The sequence below is a fragment of the Hipposideros armiger genome, unplaced genomic scaffold (assembly GCF_001890085.2).
Source record: "Hipposideros armiger isolate ML-2016 unplaced genomic scaffold, ASM189008v1 scaffold_666, whole genome shotgun sequence".
In the NCBI taxonomy this organism is placed as follows: domain Eukaryota; kingdom Metazoa; phylum Chordata; class Mammalia; order Chiroptera; family Hipposideridae; genus Hipposideros; species Hipposideros armiger.
The window spans coordinates 623,678-642,187 of record NW_017732016.1 but is presented as its reverse complement, the minus strand read 5'-3'; the positions used below and the strand labels follow the sequence as shown (position 1 = coordinate 642,187).

At 38.3% G+C, this 18,510-nt stretch overlaps 1 protein-coding gene across 5 annotated transcripts in view; it reads right to left on the bottom strand.

The window, feature by feature from the left end:
* Positions 1–377: 377 nt before the first annotated feature.
* The window catches only part of C1QTNF7 (C1q and TNF related 7), a 98,431-nt gene continuing 80,298 nt past the window's right edge, over positions 378–18,510 (bottom strand). For 2 of the 5 annotated variants that reach the window (XM_019626337.1, XM_019626335.1), the window contains exons 2-4: positions 15,210–15,330; positions 7,517–7,762; positions 378–1,364 (exon numbers count right to left, since the gene is read on the bottom strand). In XM_019626337.1, coding sequence (XP_019481882.1) covers positions 733–1,364; positions 7,517–7,754 — 870 coding nt within the window. In that variant the 5' untranslated portion in view covers positions 7,755–7,762; positions 15,210–15,330 and the 3' untranslated portion in view covers positions 378–732. Of the gene's footprint in view, positions 1,365–7,516; positions 7,763–14,767; positions 15,063–15,209; positions 15,331–18,510 lie in introns of those variants that run through there. The other 3 variants (XM_019626333.1, XM_019626336.1, XM_019626334.1) reach the window with 2 other exon arrangements.

Here is an 18,510-nt window from a genome sequence, read left to right as displayed (position 1 = left end):
CACTTAATATGTTTCCATGTTTTCTCTGGTTCCCGTTAAGTTCATTAGTTTGTCGTGGTGCGCATCACGCTGAATGGTGACCGTGTGCTCATCACACACTAGCCTGTATGAGTTAGGGATTTTGTCTTAACTCATTATTAAATCTGACCCAGCATCAGAGTGTCTGGTTCATACAGGCTTATTAAAGAGTTGTTGAGTAAATATATACAAGCCTGAAGGAATAAATAATAACACGAAGAAAATTATCATGTCACTTTAGCTTGCGTGCAATTATTCAGCATCTCTTACCTTTGGTTCTTGACTAACTATATCCTTTTGAGAATTGTCGAAGACTTTGTCTGCGATGTTATGATTCTCTTAAATAATAGGCAAAAATGTAATTTTATAAAGATTTAATGAGACAATATCATTGCCAGCTGGTTTTGTCGCTCAGGGAATTTAATATAAAATTTGTTAACATTGTCTGGAATTTGTTTAAATATTTATGAACATTGCATTCAAGAGAATTCATATCTGGGGTTGTTGTTTTATATAATTCACTTTGGTGTGGTTTCAGCAGTTTGGTGGTTCATCTTGTTATAATAGATTCTGCTGGAACCATCTGTAAATGCTCTGGAATCTGAGTGGGAGTCTCTTTGGCTCTCATTTCTGCTTGTTCCACCTTCCAGGGCCCCAGATTAAATCAAAGTGTCTCCCACAAGGATCTTGGAACATTCAGGTCAGCTGTCCTGATCACAGTTCGTCATCTTCTGATATGGAATCTAGATAATCTGTGTCAACATACAGGAGAAATCCAGAGAACAAGCTGTCCGCCCAACCTGGGTCTGAGAAGAGGCCATTCTGGTCAGTGAAGAAGATCTCCAGCCAGACTTCATCTTCTGGCTGCAGATAGACGACAGTGGACCCCGAAGCCACGTCATGGTTTCCTGTGTTGGCGTCGAAGGTCTTTATCCGGTACTGCCCGTTGTGTACCAGCCCAATTGCCAGATGCTTATTTGCCAATGTGATATCATAAGAAAAGTAATAGATCCCGGGGAAAGCACAGATGAACTTCCCCGTCGCAGGGTTGTAGTGCTGGCCCTCATTGAAGAGGACCTTGTTGAATATAATTGGTAGCCTTTCTTCTGGGTAGCTGGTTGTGATGCCAACAGAAAAGGCAGATTTGAGCACGATGCTTCCACATCTGCAAACCCCAGGCAGCCCTGGGTCCCCTTGTTCTCCTCTGTCTCCTTTTGGTCCAGGAGGCCCAGCTGGACCGACTTCTCCCTTTTCTCCCTCTGGTCCAACGGGTCCTTTCTTCCCAGTGTCTCCTTGGTCCCCTTTCTCTCCAGCAAGGCCCAGTGGTCCAGTCTTACCTCTCAAACCTTTAAAAAGAGTTTACAGTTTAATTAATAGTTCCTTTAAATAGCCACAAGCAGCATACCCACATAGATTCCAGCATACCCTAAATTTGTCTGTTCAGACAACTTTCAACTATATAGTACTAAACAATGAGTTTTTTGTTTTTGTTTTTTTAGCGGAGCCATCCTGCCACCTGTTGGCAGCTCAGCGGCAGCTCAGCTCGGGCTGGGCTTCGAACCGCTGTTGCTCAGAGCTCACACTCTCGAGCGAGCTCTTAACCAACTGAGCCACTCGGCCGGCCCTAACAATGAGTCTTTTAAAAAAATCACTGATACACTAAAATGGAAAAAGAAACGTTTCATCAGAATTTCAAGTAAATTTTCCAAAGAATGTGAGAAATCATTTAAATACTGACTAATTTAAAATAATCAACTATCATTTTGGTGCTGGATCACCTGCCACTAAATTAATCATGTACAGGTACTCATGATGGGAGGAACTGAATGAGAATGATGATCTTATTCCCCAGAGTGGGGTCATGGGGGCAGACAGAACCAGGCGGCTCCTTAGAGGCTATTCAGACCCATGCTCCAGTCTAACTATTGGTATTAATAATAAAAGAATTAATCAAAACGAGATTAGCTCATATTTATTGAACAGTTACTATGCACCAGGGTCAGTACTTTATTTACATGCATTCTTTTTTTTAAGGTTTGCAACAATTGTATAAACTAGGAATTATTATCACTTCCATTGTAGATGAGGACACTGAGCCGTGGAGAAGTTAGTTTGCTCAAGGAAACAGGGCTAGTGAGTGATGGAGCTGTGATCTGAACTCAGGAGCCCGAGTATTTCCCGGGGCAGTGGCTGCATATAAATTGTGCAGTGTGCCTGGCACATAGCGAGGGCTCACTGTGCTTCAATAACCTGACAACGGCGACTGCCACCACTGGACAGTAAGTCTTTTTCTTTTTTTGAAGGAGAAAACAGAGTCCTGGAGAGGTGAAGCAAGGCTGGGACTGGGATTTGTGTCTTAGCCGACGACGGATGCTTCCCCGTTGTCAAAATGCCTCTGACCTTTGGGGATGGAATCAAGAATCCTAAATTTTGTTTGGCTCTGCAGGGAAAGGTTGTATCACTTTAGGCAAATCTCTTAATTTCTCTGTGCCTCCTTATATATACAAAATACTTAGTAGCTGTGAAAAGATTTCAACAAATTAAAAATTACCACAATGAAATGTGTTCTTTTGTCCAAATCTTTATGTCTACACATCAGCCATAGATAGGTTAAAGGCAGAGAAATCATGATTATGACTTGAAAGTGATAAGCAGTATCTATTTAATTTTTAAATCATTTGTGGAATGGCACTGACTTAATAGTATTAAAAAGTCATTCAATTTTATGGCCAAATCCATTTCATAAACAATGCCTATATAATGATACGTTCTCAAAAAGTATCCAAATTACTGGTAATTTGTAAGGCACTTTTGTAGTGAGGGAAAATATATTATTGATATATAGTGTAGCTTCACTCTTAATTATGTATTTATTCTCAGGAACTTTTTTAAAGCTAAGCCTCTTTATCTTGATAGTGCTTTCATATCATTTATTTGAACATTACATATGCATCAGTGTATGAGTTTGGTCATTTTTTAGTTATTTGGTAAATTTACCAATGAAGTGTTCTAGATAATATAAATTTGAGGAGAAGTGAAGTTTGACTTAAAACAATAAGTACTTAGTTTTAATAATTTTGGAAAGATGCCGTTTAACAATTTATGATGAACAAAAGATGCTAATAATGAAAGCATTGTTTTTTGGGGTTTTTTTTTGGTGACTAGGACCTGCTTTATTACTGATCACAGGACTGTTCTCCAGCTGTACGTAGCTTTTGCTATTGAGTTGAAATTCCATTTATTCCAGCTAGAACACACTCTGGTATTTACTGCTTGAAATAATGCCATAGTAGTCTGACCTCTCAATGTTTGCTTTTTTTCTTTTTTTGAGGGGGGGAAGGAGTAGACATATAATATGAATATTATTCTGCTAATAAGTTAACTTTTGAATAAAAAACTACAACTTCTAAATTGTGATTTTATCTTCAGTAAGAGCTTGACTTTTGCTGTCCTCATCAGGGACTTTTGATGCATTAATTAAAAAAGCATTTTGGCACCAGTAACAATTTTGACCACTAAATTCCATTATGTCCTCAAATCTTCTTGCCTCTATGACTTTAGGCAAGTCAATTTTTGTCTGAGTTCCAAATGTTCCATTTGTAATATGAAGAAATTGGATCCAAATCCACTCCAAACTTGGTGGGAAAAACAGTCAACAGTGACTCAGCAGGCCAGGGATACAAGCCTCGTTCAGCCATGTATTAATTAAGTGAATTTGATGAAGGGGCTTCATTTCTCTGATGTTAGTATCCTAGTCCTTGAAATGAAAGTGTTGAACTAATAATAGATTGCTTGAGGTCTCCTCCTACTGAACATTCTTTAAGACCAAACCATATATACTAAGATGGAATTTTACAATGAAAAGGTGTTTACAGTGTTTGGATTTTCTACAGTTATTAACTATTCTGAACTACTGGGAGTTAGATAATTAGAAACTAGCTGTAATAATTTACAGTAATTTTTCCTGTTTGCATGACAGATTTGCCCTGTGCTAAAGATCAATTAATGAAGAATAGAAAGAAGGGGTAGATCATTCTCCCTCTCTCTACTTAGTCAGACGTATGTGTAGAGAGGAGAATTATAGACAAAATGTTAGTGTATGCTAAGGTACTAAAGCTTGGAGAGAAAGGCTTTCTTTTCAACACTCATGATATGCGCTTACAAAGATTTTTTTTCTTCAGTGCCATTTGTGTTATCCGTCCATCCATTCATCCATCCATCCATCCATCCACCCACCCACCTACCCATCCTTCTATGGATTTATGTGTGCATGCATGCAGCCATCTAAGCCATCTCATATTGACCCACCACCCACTACATGCCAGACACTGTATTAGGGCCTGAGTGGGATACTGACATGAATGGCATCTGTGTCACCCTCCAGTGAGTTGCTATTATGTATTACATTGTGATCTTAGCTAAGTTCATAAATATTCAAAGCCATGTAATAAACCAGAATTACCTGTTTCATGATGTGGTTCTAGTGTTACTTGAGGATATTTATATGGATGTGCATTCAGATTAAAGTAAGTGTTAATTACACAACACAACAATAATTGCTATAGACCAGTGAGGGAGATAGGTATTTTAACCAAAAAAAATTATAATTCAGTATAATAAGCTCTGTATTTGTATTTAGGAGAGGGAAGTTGGACAAAAAATAGGCTTGATTCTGCCTGTGCTCAGTTGGGGCAGATGGGTGGGTATGGTCACCAAGGGTACATGAATAAAAAGACCTTTGTGGTGTCACTAACATGGACAGAAGGAACAGAAGCTCCCAGCCATGTCGTGTCCTGTTTAAAGCATGTCCCAAAACCCCAGGGCTCTGTTCCTATTGTTTGGAAGTGAGGTGTACTTTTCTTCATGCATCACAAAGGCGCTTTTCCTTTTCCTTTCTAGCTGTTATGTATCCTTATGTGTATATGTGGATATTGGATTTAAATAATCTCAGTTTGGGGAAGTAACTTTATTTTTGAATCTCAGTTATTCATTTGCAACATTATTATTATTACTAATCATAATAATTGCTAGTAGGGCTATGGTGGACAATAAGTATTGAATCTAAAATTCCTGACACATAGTAAACTCTTAACAAATGGTTATTATTATTACTATGATGATGTTTTCCCCTGTTGGCCTCCCACACCTAAATGTTTGCTTATCAAGGCAAGGACAATGTCTTAGTCATGTTTGTGTCCTCAGCTTCTAGAACCATGTTCTCAGCCAGGGGCAATTTTGCACTGCCCACCAAAGGGCAGTTGGCAATGTCTGGAGATGTTTTTGGTTATTACAATTGGTGGGGGGCACCACTGGCAGATAGTGGGGTGCTGCTAAATGTCCTACAATCCACAGGATGGTCACCCCACAGTGATAATTATTCAGCCCCAAATGTCATTAGTATCGAGGTTGAGAAACACTGGTCTTGGCCAGGGGTCGGCAAACTGTGGCTCATGAGCCACATGTGGCTCTCTGGGTACATTGTGTCTCAAAAGTTTGCCAACCCCTGGAAGAGCCAATCCTGTCCCTCACAACAATTTCAAAATTATTCAAGAGCCATAAATATATTTTTTACATAATCACCATTATGTGAATAATATCCTTTAAAATGTTATAAATGAAACTATGATAGTTTTATTTTCATTTTCAATTTTACTTCAGAGCCACAGGTATGTGCCCAAAGAGCCACATGTGGCTCGCGGGCCACAGTTTGCTGACTCCTGGCGGCTCTTCTGTCTCAAAATCTGCCAACCCCTGGTCTAGAACAATCCTGGATAGTAGTAGGTGCATAAAAAAGCTTGTTGAATGAGTAACGGGTGAGTGGATGGATGATTAAATGGATTGATGAATATGGGGATATACCTGGCCTCATACATGTTCAAAATTGTAGCAATTATGAACATTAGATTTAATCTAAATGCATATCCACAAACATATCTTTAAATAATACTGGAACTACCTCATAAAACAGATCACTCATTTCTAGTTTATGGCATAGCTTTGGATATTCATGAACTTAGCTATGATTCATATTTACAGAGCACAATGTAATAAGCAATAACAGCTAACATTTATTGAGTGCGTCCCATCTGGCACTTATTCTATTGCATGTTTTACATGTATTATTGTCCTTAATCTTCACAATCACCCTTACTATATCCTATTTACAAATGAGAAAATTGAGGCCAACGACTCTATTTGCCCAAGGATACTTAGTAATTGAAGGAGCCAAGATTTCAGTCTAAGTCTTTGTGACTCCAATGCATGCTTGTGCAATCACTACATTGTTGTCTCCGGACACAGTATACATAAAAGGTTGGCAATTCTTAACTATGGTCCTGGTGTTGCTACAGGATTTCAAGGATATTTATGATCATGACACAGCGGGAAGTTGTGTTCATAGGTGTCGCCATATGGACGAGTTTGAAAGATAGGATTTAAGCTCCACATTAAAGGTTTTTTATCCGATGTTGCAACTTTACCTAAAGATTGTTTATCTAATATTGAACAATATTCATAAATTGGGTAGCTACTGATTGGCCAAATATTTTCTGCTTGACAAATTCAAAAGTGAATTATTAGCCAATAATTTGAATATATATTATGATACTGTTTCAGATAACAGCACTAAATCAGATGCAATGACTAGATAAGGACACATTTCTTAGATCTGTTGATATTTTCTTCCTATCTTTTGTCCCAACTTTGATACTCAGAAACTTGTTTCCAAAGATTGATTCCAAATCACACCCTTTTTTAGAGTTAACACATGGCCTCTCTAGAATTTTAATTCATTTCACTCTGAAGAATTGCAGAAACTCGCAACCTTCCTGGGTCAATTTATTTGTGAGGAAAAAAGAAAGTGAAAATTATTAAAAGATTAGAGTGCAGTTGTATTGCTGTAAAGAGCTATAAGAAATCTATATAGTTTTTTTAGCTACTGCAGGACAAGTGAGAAACGGGTGAACTAGGAAAAGTAGGCTCTACAGTACTATTGTCATTTCATGTGTGAAAAATAAAATCTGGAAGTCCTTTATGTGTCTTAGTTCAGGATATTAGTGCACAGCAGGACGGCACCTGTGCTTTTGGCTTCTAACTCTGCCTCTGCTTCATCGCCCCTCCTGTCCATCTGTCTGTCCATCAGCTGCACCCTGTCATATCCGGCCATTGCCTGCTGGCTGTAACAGCCCAGTGGTCACAGGCATCAGACGTTGGAATCCAGCTCTGCCGTTCACTAGCACTTCCATCTTCAGTAATTCATTTAATTGTGGCATTGCTCAGTGTTCTTATCTATAAAATGAGAGCTTCCACCTGAAAGTGTTGTCATTACAATAAAATAAGAATGCACATAAAGAGTTTAGAGCAGCACCTGGAGAATAGTCAAGGTGCAATACATTTTTATGATTAATGAAGGGGAAGTAGAGAAAGGATTCCCATGAGAAAAAGCAGCAAAGCAAGGGAGTAGTTTTCAGGTGCTTTACGGAACTTCATCATTCATTACCTGCAGCCCCCTTTTCACCTTTCTCTCCTTTCCTGCCGTCTCTCCCATCTCGTCCTGGAAGGCCGATCCGACCATGGGGACCAGGAGAACCATTTGCTCCCGGGGGGCCTGGAGGTCCAGGTAAGCCAGGAATGCTACAGATATATCTCGGGGAGTAGCTCTCTGCTTTGAACTGATTACCCCGAGGTTGTCCACTTGCACAAATGGCAATACTTGTAACATAGAGCAAGACAAACATCTTTGGCTCTGTAAGAAAAACACACAGAGATAAAGCACCCTGTCAGGTGGAAGTTTTGGTGTGATTGAACATGAGAATGGGCATTTGCAAACAGTCACTCCTGGGCTCGCCTCTCCATGCATGTGAGAAAACCCCTGGTCACCTAATTCCATTGGAAACTTAATGCATTACTGACAGAGTTCACATGGGTTGGTGGAGGTGAAGGACTGATTTAAAAACATTTTAAATAAATCCCTTTGTCACACATTTTCTGCAGAAATTAATGATGGACTTGGACAAATGATATTTTCTTTTTTGCCAAAGTGATGCATTTTTTAAAAATTAGGGATGCAAATGAGGAAGATAAACATCAACATTATTCTCACCACCTGGAGATGATTTTACATTTATATATATGTATATATATATATACATCCTTCCAGTCTTTTTTTTCTATGCTATAGAGAAAAGTGACATCATGTCTTTCCTGCAATTCTTCAATTGTTTTCACATAACAAAATATCATGAGCATCTTCCCATGTCAAAAATTATTCATAACATGAAAGAAATTGTTGCATTTGTCTCTACTCTCCATTACGTACACAATTCCCCACTATAGAGGTTTGCTTCCAGTTTTCTGCCAATATAAACACATGCTAGACATCCTGATAGCTAATTTTTGCATGCATCCAGGGTCATTTTCTTAGAATTTCTGGGCTTTTTAAAGCAGGAGAAAGGAAGTGGCATTTTCAGGAAAAACCATTCTTTTTTACTTATGAATCGCATGTAATATCAATTAGTGTTAGTTGGAACACTGTGCATGTCCTGACAGTGGGCCGTCTCAAACTTTAATTTAAAATCTGTAGGATATAATGCCATGGTATCCCGTTAAGCTGATAGCACTGGGGCTCAAAAGCTGAGTGAAATTAAACCATGCATACTGCCACATGCTCCGAGTGAAGCACGTAACAGGTATCTTCTATATGATCTAATAGGACTGGGTTTCTTCCTCTGTAAAGCCTGGCAGATGAGGGTGATGGATCACTTATTAGCATGACACTTGGCATATGGGCTGAGGGCTGGGCAGTGTAGGCTGAGGACACCTTGTTTCTGTGCTAGATGGTCCTTAAAATTAGCAGAGTCTTGGATGGGAGAATGCATACATGTGGTTCTGGGGTGGTGTAAATGAGCAGTTTTTGGATAGTTGGACCTGTGCTTTAATAGGAAATCTGTACAATGCTTGATATACATGCCTGGCATTGAATTACCCAAATGAAATAATTATATAATGTAGGAAAAGCAATTGGATGAATTTTCTTTGTCTTTTTGACAGTCACATCAGGAAATTAACCAGGCACACTGTATCACTTTTATGGTACCCATGGGGGAATTGCAACATCTTGGAATTAGACCCAGAAATTTGCCAGAGCATAGGAATGACAAATCAAGAAAAACAGTGTGCGCATGTGGTTTGAAACAGGTCTGATTCCTAGAAATCTCATTAGTGAAAAGCTGAAGGAATGTATCCAAATATAGCCTCTGTATCCTCGCCCAAATCTTCATGTTACCAGTGGGCCCGCCCTCTCCCAAATCAAGGAGAACAGCTTTGCCATATTCTGTCTGCTTGATTTGTCATAAGGCACAAACACAGAATTACTGGTCCTATTGCTCAGTTGGGATTAAGGCACTTTCTGAAAAGCTTGGCAGATCTGATAAAGATACCAACCCTTCCAAACATGCCTCAGATGAAGGGAGTGGAAAGAACCTTATTATCCATACCCCCTGCCACAGTTAAAACAAGATGCAATGATTACCTTGTTCGTTCTTATAAAAAACTGATGAGAGGAGGCTTGGAGAAGGGATTGGAAAGAGGAAAAGATGAGCATAGAAGATACTCATTAAAAGGCTTTTTACCAGACATAGGATGGGGTGCTGGAGCTGAGGCCAGGAGTTGGTTCTAAGAGGGACTAGAAATTATCTGGAAAAAAGTCACCTTGGGCAGTAGCATCTCAGACACTGTGATGGAAATTCTGAAGACACAAGCACACCAATAGTCAGGGATCAGTCTATGAAGAAACATGTGGTAAGGGTCTAGGTTATGGTGGATGGTAGAAGCAGAATTTAAAAGATATACTTGGAAGAAAGGATATTAACATTTCCAATAGCCAGGCAATGAGGTGCTCAAAGAAGAACTAAATTAAAACTGACACAAATGCATTGGTTGAACAAATGGTTTGCCGTGCATTGACAAGTACCGTAGAATATTGTCTGCACAGTGGTCTACATGTTAGAGGTGTCCCCAGCTAAAGTCCTTTGAAAGGCACACAAAATGATTACCCACTAACAATCCTCATCGGAATTGGGGGCGTGGTGTTCTGGTGCCTGATGCATGGTGATGGTGTGGCAGTGAGTGGCTAGTCGAATCCTGGGACTCAGTTTATCAGGAAGATAAGGGGGTGTGGATCATAATGTAAAACGACAGTGGCATCACCCTGTAATGGTGGTTTATTTTCCTTAAAAGTCAAAAGCCTCATGGTAGATGGTCTACAAGACCCTACTTCACTGGGCTCCCACGCTCCTTCTGCCCTGACTTCATCTTCTACTCTCCTTTCCACTTTCTCAGCTCCATTCATGCTGAATTTCTTGGTGTTCTGCAAGGACTCTAGGAAAGCTTGGCCTCGGGGTCCTCACACTGTCTGTCCCCTCTGTGCAAAATTCTGTTCCCCAAGATGGTTACACATCTCACTCTCTCATCTTCTTCTTCAAGTCTTTGCTGAAATGCCACCCTCTCATAAAGCCAACTCTTACTACCTAATTCAACATTGCAATCCACCTTCTCCTCCCTCCTGAGCCTCCCTCAGTCTCTATTTCTTTCTATTCTCCATTGTACTCTTCACCCTCTAACTCTATTCTTTTTTAATTGTGTATAGCTCCATCTGATAGAATGTAAACTCCATGAGGGCAGGATATTTGAGTCATTGATGGATGTCTCCAATCACCTACAACAGTGTTTGGCACACACCCCAACTCAGGCTGGGGGCAGAGGAGAAGAATTTTTTTGGGGGGGTCGGGGGAAGGTGTGAGTTTTGTCAAGAAAAATAGAGAGGAGGGAATATGACAGTATTCCCTAAAAAAGAGAAAATAGAGATTTAAATAAATCTTTCTGGGGCCTGTGGGTCCCTTTCTCAGTGTTTGAGAAATACAAATAAAAGACTTGAGTTGGTTTAATTTTATATGGTGTAGTGTACTTAAAATATTTTAAATATTTATTTTTTTGTAAAGATAGAACATGCACATTTAGGAATTATTTTTTAATAAAGGGCTTTCAATGAAAGGTAAATTCTTCTCCCTCCCAGCCTTCCAGACACGCAGTTTCCTTTTCTAGAGGCAACCGCTCTTGTTAGGTTTTTGTATGTCTTCCTTCTCCATGTTGGTGTGCTGTGCGTGGCTTTCTGTACCTTGCTTTTTCACATAGCTTGGAGGTCCTTTCATTATCAATATACATAGAGTTGCCTCATTCTTTCTTTTAGTGACTATAGAATATCCATTATATGGATGTGTTATATTTAGTAACCAGTCTCCTACTGATGCATATTGGGGATATTTTCATTCTTGTGCTACTATAACAATAGTGCAATGAACATCTCCATATAGTGTATTCTTTGCACGTGGTTTATGACATGATTGGTAAAAAGCTTTTCCTAATTTGCCTTTTCACTTTGTTCATGTATTTTTAAAATATTTTTATCATGAAAACATATATTTGAGGTTCCATTTATTGTGTTGAAAAGGTCTTCCTTACTTCAAAATAATAAAGAGATCCCTCCCACTTTTCTTTCAGTTCTTTTATTGCTTCATTTGTTCACATTTAAAATTTGACCCATTACACCTCTTTTCTGATAAAAAGTGTGAATTGGGATCCAACTTTAATATTTTAACACCTTACATTGAATGATTCATCTTTCACCCACTGCCCCCCTGGTTGGCAATGAATTGGGTTATTTTGGCTGGGACTGACCTATATGTGTTATGGGTTCATACAAAATTACAACTTTTTTAAAGCAGCTTTATTGAGATTTAATTTTCACAGCATAAAGTTGACCAATTTAAAGTTTACAACTCAAAGTATACCATAATCTAATTTTAGAATATTTTCAAAACTTCAGAAAGAAACCTTATGAACCTCAGCAGTCACTTCTCATATAAAATGCTCTGAAGGAGTGCATTGAATTATGTCAATTTATATAGACTATATGCTAAAATGTATTTTTTTTCCACCATCATGCTTCGTTGGAGTTAGAAAAATCAAAGTTCTGGAAATATTGTTAATCTTGAAGAGATTTGTCTTCTATGTTAATTGAAATGAACTTCATCCTATTTTTCTGTAGGGATTACAAAGTAATAAGTTCTTAGTTTTTTAAACACATACTTAAAAAATTCACTTTGTGGTATTGTAGATTTCAGAGCCTTAATGTTAGTGTGTGTTTTGAATCTGTAGACAGGATTTTGTAAGTTTTTTTAGTGATAAAACCCTATGTTCTTGCTAAACGAGCCATGGGAAACTCTTAAAGTAATACTGAATAAATCAGTGCAAAACTGAACTTCTAGAAAATATGTCCACAGATTGAGATTCCTTTGTAAATGGCATCTTTCCTTTATTTTTTAAATAAAATAAACCCATGCATATATAGTCAATGAACATTTGACAAGGCAGCAAAGAATACCCAATGGGAAAAGAATAGTTTCTTCAGTGAATAGTGTTGGGAAAACTGGGTAGTCACGTGCAAAGGAATGAAATTGAACCCTTAATTTACACCACTCAAAAATTTAACTCAAAGTGGATTAAAGACTTAAATGTAAGACCTGAAACCATAAAACCTCTAGAAGAAAACATAGGAAAAAATTATTGACATTGTTTTAGGCAACAATTTTTTGGGTATGACATCAAAAGCATAAGCAACAAAAGCAAAAATAAACAAGAGGGACTACATCAAATTAAAAAGCGTTTGCACAGCAAAATAAATGATCAACAAAATGAAAAGGCAGCCTACAGAATGGGAGAGAATAAATGCAATCCATATATCAGATGGGGGTTAATATCCAAAATACATAAAGAACTCATAAAATTCAATAGCAAAAAACAAATAATCTGATTGAAAATGGGCAAAGGATCTGAATAGACATTTTCTCAAAGAAGCCAACAAGTACAGGAAGCAATGCTCAATATCAGTAATCATCAGGGAAATGCAAATCAAAACCACAATGAGATACCACCTCACACCTGTCAGAATGGCTATTATCAGAAAGAAAAGAGATAATAGTGTTGCCAAGGATGTGAAGAGGAGGAAATCCCTGTGCCCTGTTCCTAAGAATGTAAATTGGTACAACCACTATGGAAAACAGTATGGAAGTTCCTTGAAAAATTCAAATTAGAACTACCAGTAATCCCATTCTTGGTATATAGTCAAAGGAAGTGAAAACAGAGACTCAAAAAGACATTTGTAGACCCGTGTTTATACCAACATTGTTCACAGTAGCCGAAAGGTGGAAGCAACCCAGTGTCCATCAACAGATGACTAGATAAACAAAATGTGGCACATGCCTATGATGGAATATTATTCGGCCTTTAAAAGGAAGAAAATTTTGACATATACTACAACATGGAGAACCTTGAAGACTTTATGCTAAGACAAATATTGTGTGATTCTACGTACATGATATAAAGAAAATAGTCAAAATTATAGAGATAGAAATTAGAATAATGGTTGCCAGGAGCTAAGGCGACGAGGAAAAGAGGCGTCGTTTTTTCAGTTGGGGAAGATAAAGAAGTTCTGAAGATGGATGGTGGTGTGATGGTTGTACAACAATGTGAATGTACTTAATCCCACCAAACTCTACCCTTAAAATGGTAAAATTTATGCTATGTATATTTTACCACAATAAAAAATACTAAATAGAAAATATCGAGATGGAGGAAACATATTAGTATTCTTATTACTGTGCTAGGTGTTTTAAAGACAACATTTACTTAATCCCTGCACCACTTTTATTTTACAAATAAGAAAATTGAGACTGAGGGCTCAAGTCCTCGCAGCCACAAAAATAGCTCAAGGAGGATTTGAACTGAGGTTTTTTTTTTTTTGTCTCCAAACTCTTGAGCTTTCGCCTATATCATGTGAGGGAAACTGTAACATTACTTCATGACAAAGGGCTGGACTTGATTATTAATTCAAGTTGAAAATGTGTTTTGCCTGGAAATCATTAGGAAGATAGGTAACCAGGGATGGCCAAAATGAGACATATCCTTGGCCTGTGGAGGAAGAGATTTCACAATAGCAGGCTTTTCCTTCTCTAGCTGCACTAGGAGTGGCACAGTGAACGAGACAGGGTGGGGACCTTAAGTGTTCACACCCTAGGTCCTTCTGCTTTGAGGTTCCCCAGCTCTGCCCTCGGGGCTCCAACTTCCCTTCTCATGCTGCTGCTCCCCTTGGCTGTGAATTCCCTTCTCCTGACACTACTCAACTGACAAATCCACACACCGCATTGTGCTATGGCTATTTACTTACTTTTTCTTCACTAAAATATAAACTGTGTATTACCAACATTTAGGACAAAGACTAACATAGAGACTCAATGTTGAAGAAAAATATTTATTCATTAATATTTATTTCTTATCCACAGTTCATGATTTATAAAGCTTTGTCTGCTTTATGTAAAATGCTATGATGTCACAACAGCAATAAATATTGTCATTTGTCAAACATTTTGTAGTCAACAGAGCAATGTCAAGTCCATATCATCTTCCCAAAGACCCTTTTGTGGTAGATAGGACAGGGAGACAATGTCCAGAGAAGTCAGGTAACTTGTTTATGGTCACAAGTTTAGTGTCAGAGCAGAGATTTGAGCCGAGGTCTTCAGTTTCATGGATTCTTCTTACAGAGCTGTCTATTTAATACACTCAAAAGCTACCATAATGATACGGGCATTGTGTCTACATCTGCCAAAAATTCTAAAAAAAAGAGTAAACACCATACCTTGCTCTGGGTTGGTGGGTTCCTCCAGGATTCTAAATCCACAAGAGACTGAGGATCTTTTATGAGAACTCAGCGCGATACTTGCTTTGGTACCAGACAGAAAAACAAATCCAAGTTCTCAGGGGTTTCCAAATACTTGTACTAAAAATAATTTTCTCCTTTAGTCCCAGAGAGCCAGAGGCCCTGGAAGTCATTCTTTGGGTGAGACGCAACCAGGAGACAGTTAAAGTTATGATTGTGTTTGGGATAAACTCTAAGTGTCCGCCTTTGTCGGCTGTTAAGTGCAGAGGCTCCTCCATGTCCGTGTGCTGTGACCTCTTTTCCAGATTTGTTTACTTTCCCTCCCCCCTTCTTTATTTTCCACGGAGTGGATGTTTCAGGGGAAAAAAAATTACTCACTGACTGGAAATGAGTTGTTAAGAGAAAAAAAGTCATTCCTTACTTGAGAATTTTCACAGCAGAGTCTTCAGTTTCTGGACATTGGGCGGTGTCTCACGGAATAACAAGGAGGGATATCCCTGTTCTGATAAATATGGCAGGAAAATGGCCTCTCACTCTATGTGCTGCAAAATGAAAGAAGGTTATGAGTACTGTACTGATGTTTTCTTTGTTCTCTGCTGAATGGATAAATGATTGGGTATTTTTAGAAGACTAATATGTCTTTGTTCCTGTAGAGAGCTGATCATAACAACCTCAAAAGGCAGAATGGTTCTCCAAAGCCTATGACAACTCCTCTTCAATGCAATCAATTTCTTTGTTTCCTTCTGATACATACGTCTTATATCTCCTTAGCAACAGCCATATATAATTCATGATGTCATTTATGGAAATTAAGTGACTGAAGTATTTTTTTTCTTGTTTTCCCCCACTATTCTTCTCAAGCAATTGAGAATGTCAATTGCAAGATAGATTTCCAAAGTTAAGGAAGTGGATACTGACCACAAATTTAACCAAGAGGATTGGTGGGCTGCCCATTCTGATAAGCTTTATTTTGCCTTGGCTATCCACCCATCCATCTAGAGAGAATAATCTTTTGAATTTGTTGGCTGTCCAAAATCTAAGTGCCATCATATGGTAGTAAAAATAATGCCTTGAACACAGAAGTGAGGCACAGTTTTTTGCTAAGTTAGAGTAGGGTATTTTTATAAATAAATTTGACATGTAATATTGTACAAGTTTAAGATGTACAGTGTGTCACTTTGATATATTTATATATTATAATATGATGGCCATTGTAGCTATTTTTATCACCTTACACAATTATAGTACAATATCACTGTATATATTCATTATACTGTGCATTAGCTATCTATGGCTTACTTACTTACTTACTTACTTACTTACTTACTTACTTACTTACTTACAAGTTTGTACCCTAAACACCACAACTGACATCCTCCCCTCTTCATCCCTTGGTAACCACCATTTTATAGGCTAGGCTCTTAATCAGATATAGTCCCTGGGTTTGTTTTCTCACCCACAAAATAAAATGGTTGTCCTTGTTTATTTCTAGGTTTCCTCACCGTTCTTAATGTTCTCTAACAAAATGCTTGTACCTGAAGAGATAGAATTTTTTAAAAAAACAGTGTCAATCACTTCTATACATACAGGTAGAGATACAAGTCACCTTGAAGGAGATATTTGTTGTTATTGAGAGAAGTCACTCAAGTGCTTGTCTTAGTGCTGTGAGTGAAAGGAGGCACTTGGCAGTGGCTTAATGAAGGCTTTTCCTCTCAGGGATGTTTGGCTGGACAGGGGTTAAGATTGTTTACTTGAAGCATCCGTGGCCTTCTGAAAAAGAAGGAACTTCAACTTCTTAGGGAAGTTAGTCCTGGACCACAGGGTTGGCCTGTTCCAAAGCTGGCTGTGAAAAAAGGACATTGTAGACTACAGAATGGAACTGACCAGGAAGTAGGGGGGAGCCTGGGCAGAAAGGCTGAAAAGATTTTGGGGTGGCCAGTTTTGGTACAGTCAATGAAAGAGGCTGGAAGTTTATCTGCTTTCAGTCATTCTGTCATCGCCACTCTCTTTTGGGGGACAGTTGAACATGTGATGGTGAATTAAAGGAGTCATTACACTGAAGCTAGTCAGGGAGCATTAGTGGGGTCAGTAAGAGCACCCCCTACAAATGGACAAGCATCTGTGGACTGTGCACAACTAGTGTCACCATTTGGAAGCAGCTAAAGCAACAAGGAGAGTAGACAATCGAAGGTTTTGCTTTTCATCTTCTACCTGGTTAGAAGTAAGAGGACCCTTTTTGAACCAAGAAAGCCCCTAGAATTCTTAGCTCATTCATGGAGGGGAGAATTTACATCTTGGCTAGTCTACTTGTTATCAGAGCAAATGGGATCGTAGCAACTAATTGGAAAAAAAAATGGTATGACTGTGTTTGAACTGGCAAAGCAGGTCACAGAGGCTAAACACTTTCATTGTTTCACTCCTAACATAATATCACAGAACAACGTATTGTCATGTGTAAGAGAGTCCTGACTCTCTGACTTAAAGTAATCCCCTCACACTCCACACTGAAATCTTCTAAAAAGCTGAACTGGACACCAGTCCTTACAAGTTTAATTTTAGGTATTCTAGACTTTGGATATGTTAATTTATTTGTTTACAAGTGATGACTTCTTCTTAAAGGACTTTTATCACTCATTTTTCTTTGGAATAGCACAATCTCTGTCAAAGAGCTTAGAAATGGATGAGTTGTTTGTTGACCTCCAAAAGAGATAGATGTGTTCTTACTTTTCTGCCTTACTTGGACAAGTGTTGGAACAATTTATGGGTATTCACCCTTGCTTTTTCTATGTCATTCACAATGTCCTCAATTCCCTTTTAGTGTTTGATGATAAGGTTTCATGTATTATTAAAGTATCACAGTATTTTTCCTGTTCTGCAATATTTGATTATTTTCTTTCATATATATGTATATATGTGCACATATATGTGTATATAAGTAATGTGTGTGTATATATATACATATATGTGTATATGTATGTATATATTTTATTTCAGATAACTTATCTTCCTGTACTTATTCTTTTTCACAGAGAGAACAAACCTTTGAAATTGTTTCCTAGAGCATTCAGACCTCAGATATACCTATCGCTTGTTAGTGTCTATCTCACTATTATTGTCATACTTATTTTAAAAGCAGTGGTGACAGCTTATGTATAGAAAAATATGCTGAAGGGAATATTGGCTTAGAGTAAAAAGTGAGATTCCATTTTCACCTGCCACTCATATCAAGGCCATGGTTTTATTCTGCTTTACCTGGGCAGATAAATTTTTCCTTTCAGCTACTGCTTTTGTTTTCCTTAACTCACTTTTAAAATGAATTCAGTTCAATGTTGACTAATACAATTAATGTTCACAGAGCATCTAATAGTGTGCTGGTAAATGAGCTCCCATAAAAAAGGTTCAGATTTGTAGCTTTGTCAATTTCCTTGGTGTAAATACTCCTATCATGGCCAATTTTAAGCTACCAACCTGACCTTCATGAAATGCAAAGTTGGGAAGATAATGTGCAGAATTGGCCCTTGCTACCTGGTCTAAGCTGACTCAGCACACTACTGTACACACACACACACACACACACACACACACACACACACACACGCTCAGACAATTAAGTTCAGGTTTCCACTATAGAAAAGGTGCTACGTACCTCTATGAATATCACTATGGTTATCTTCAAAGTACTCCCCTTGGGAAGCTATGCACTGATACCAGTGCCTAGTCCA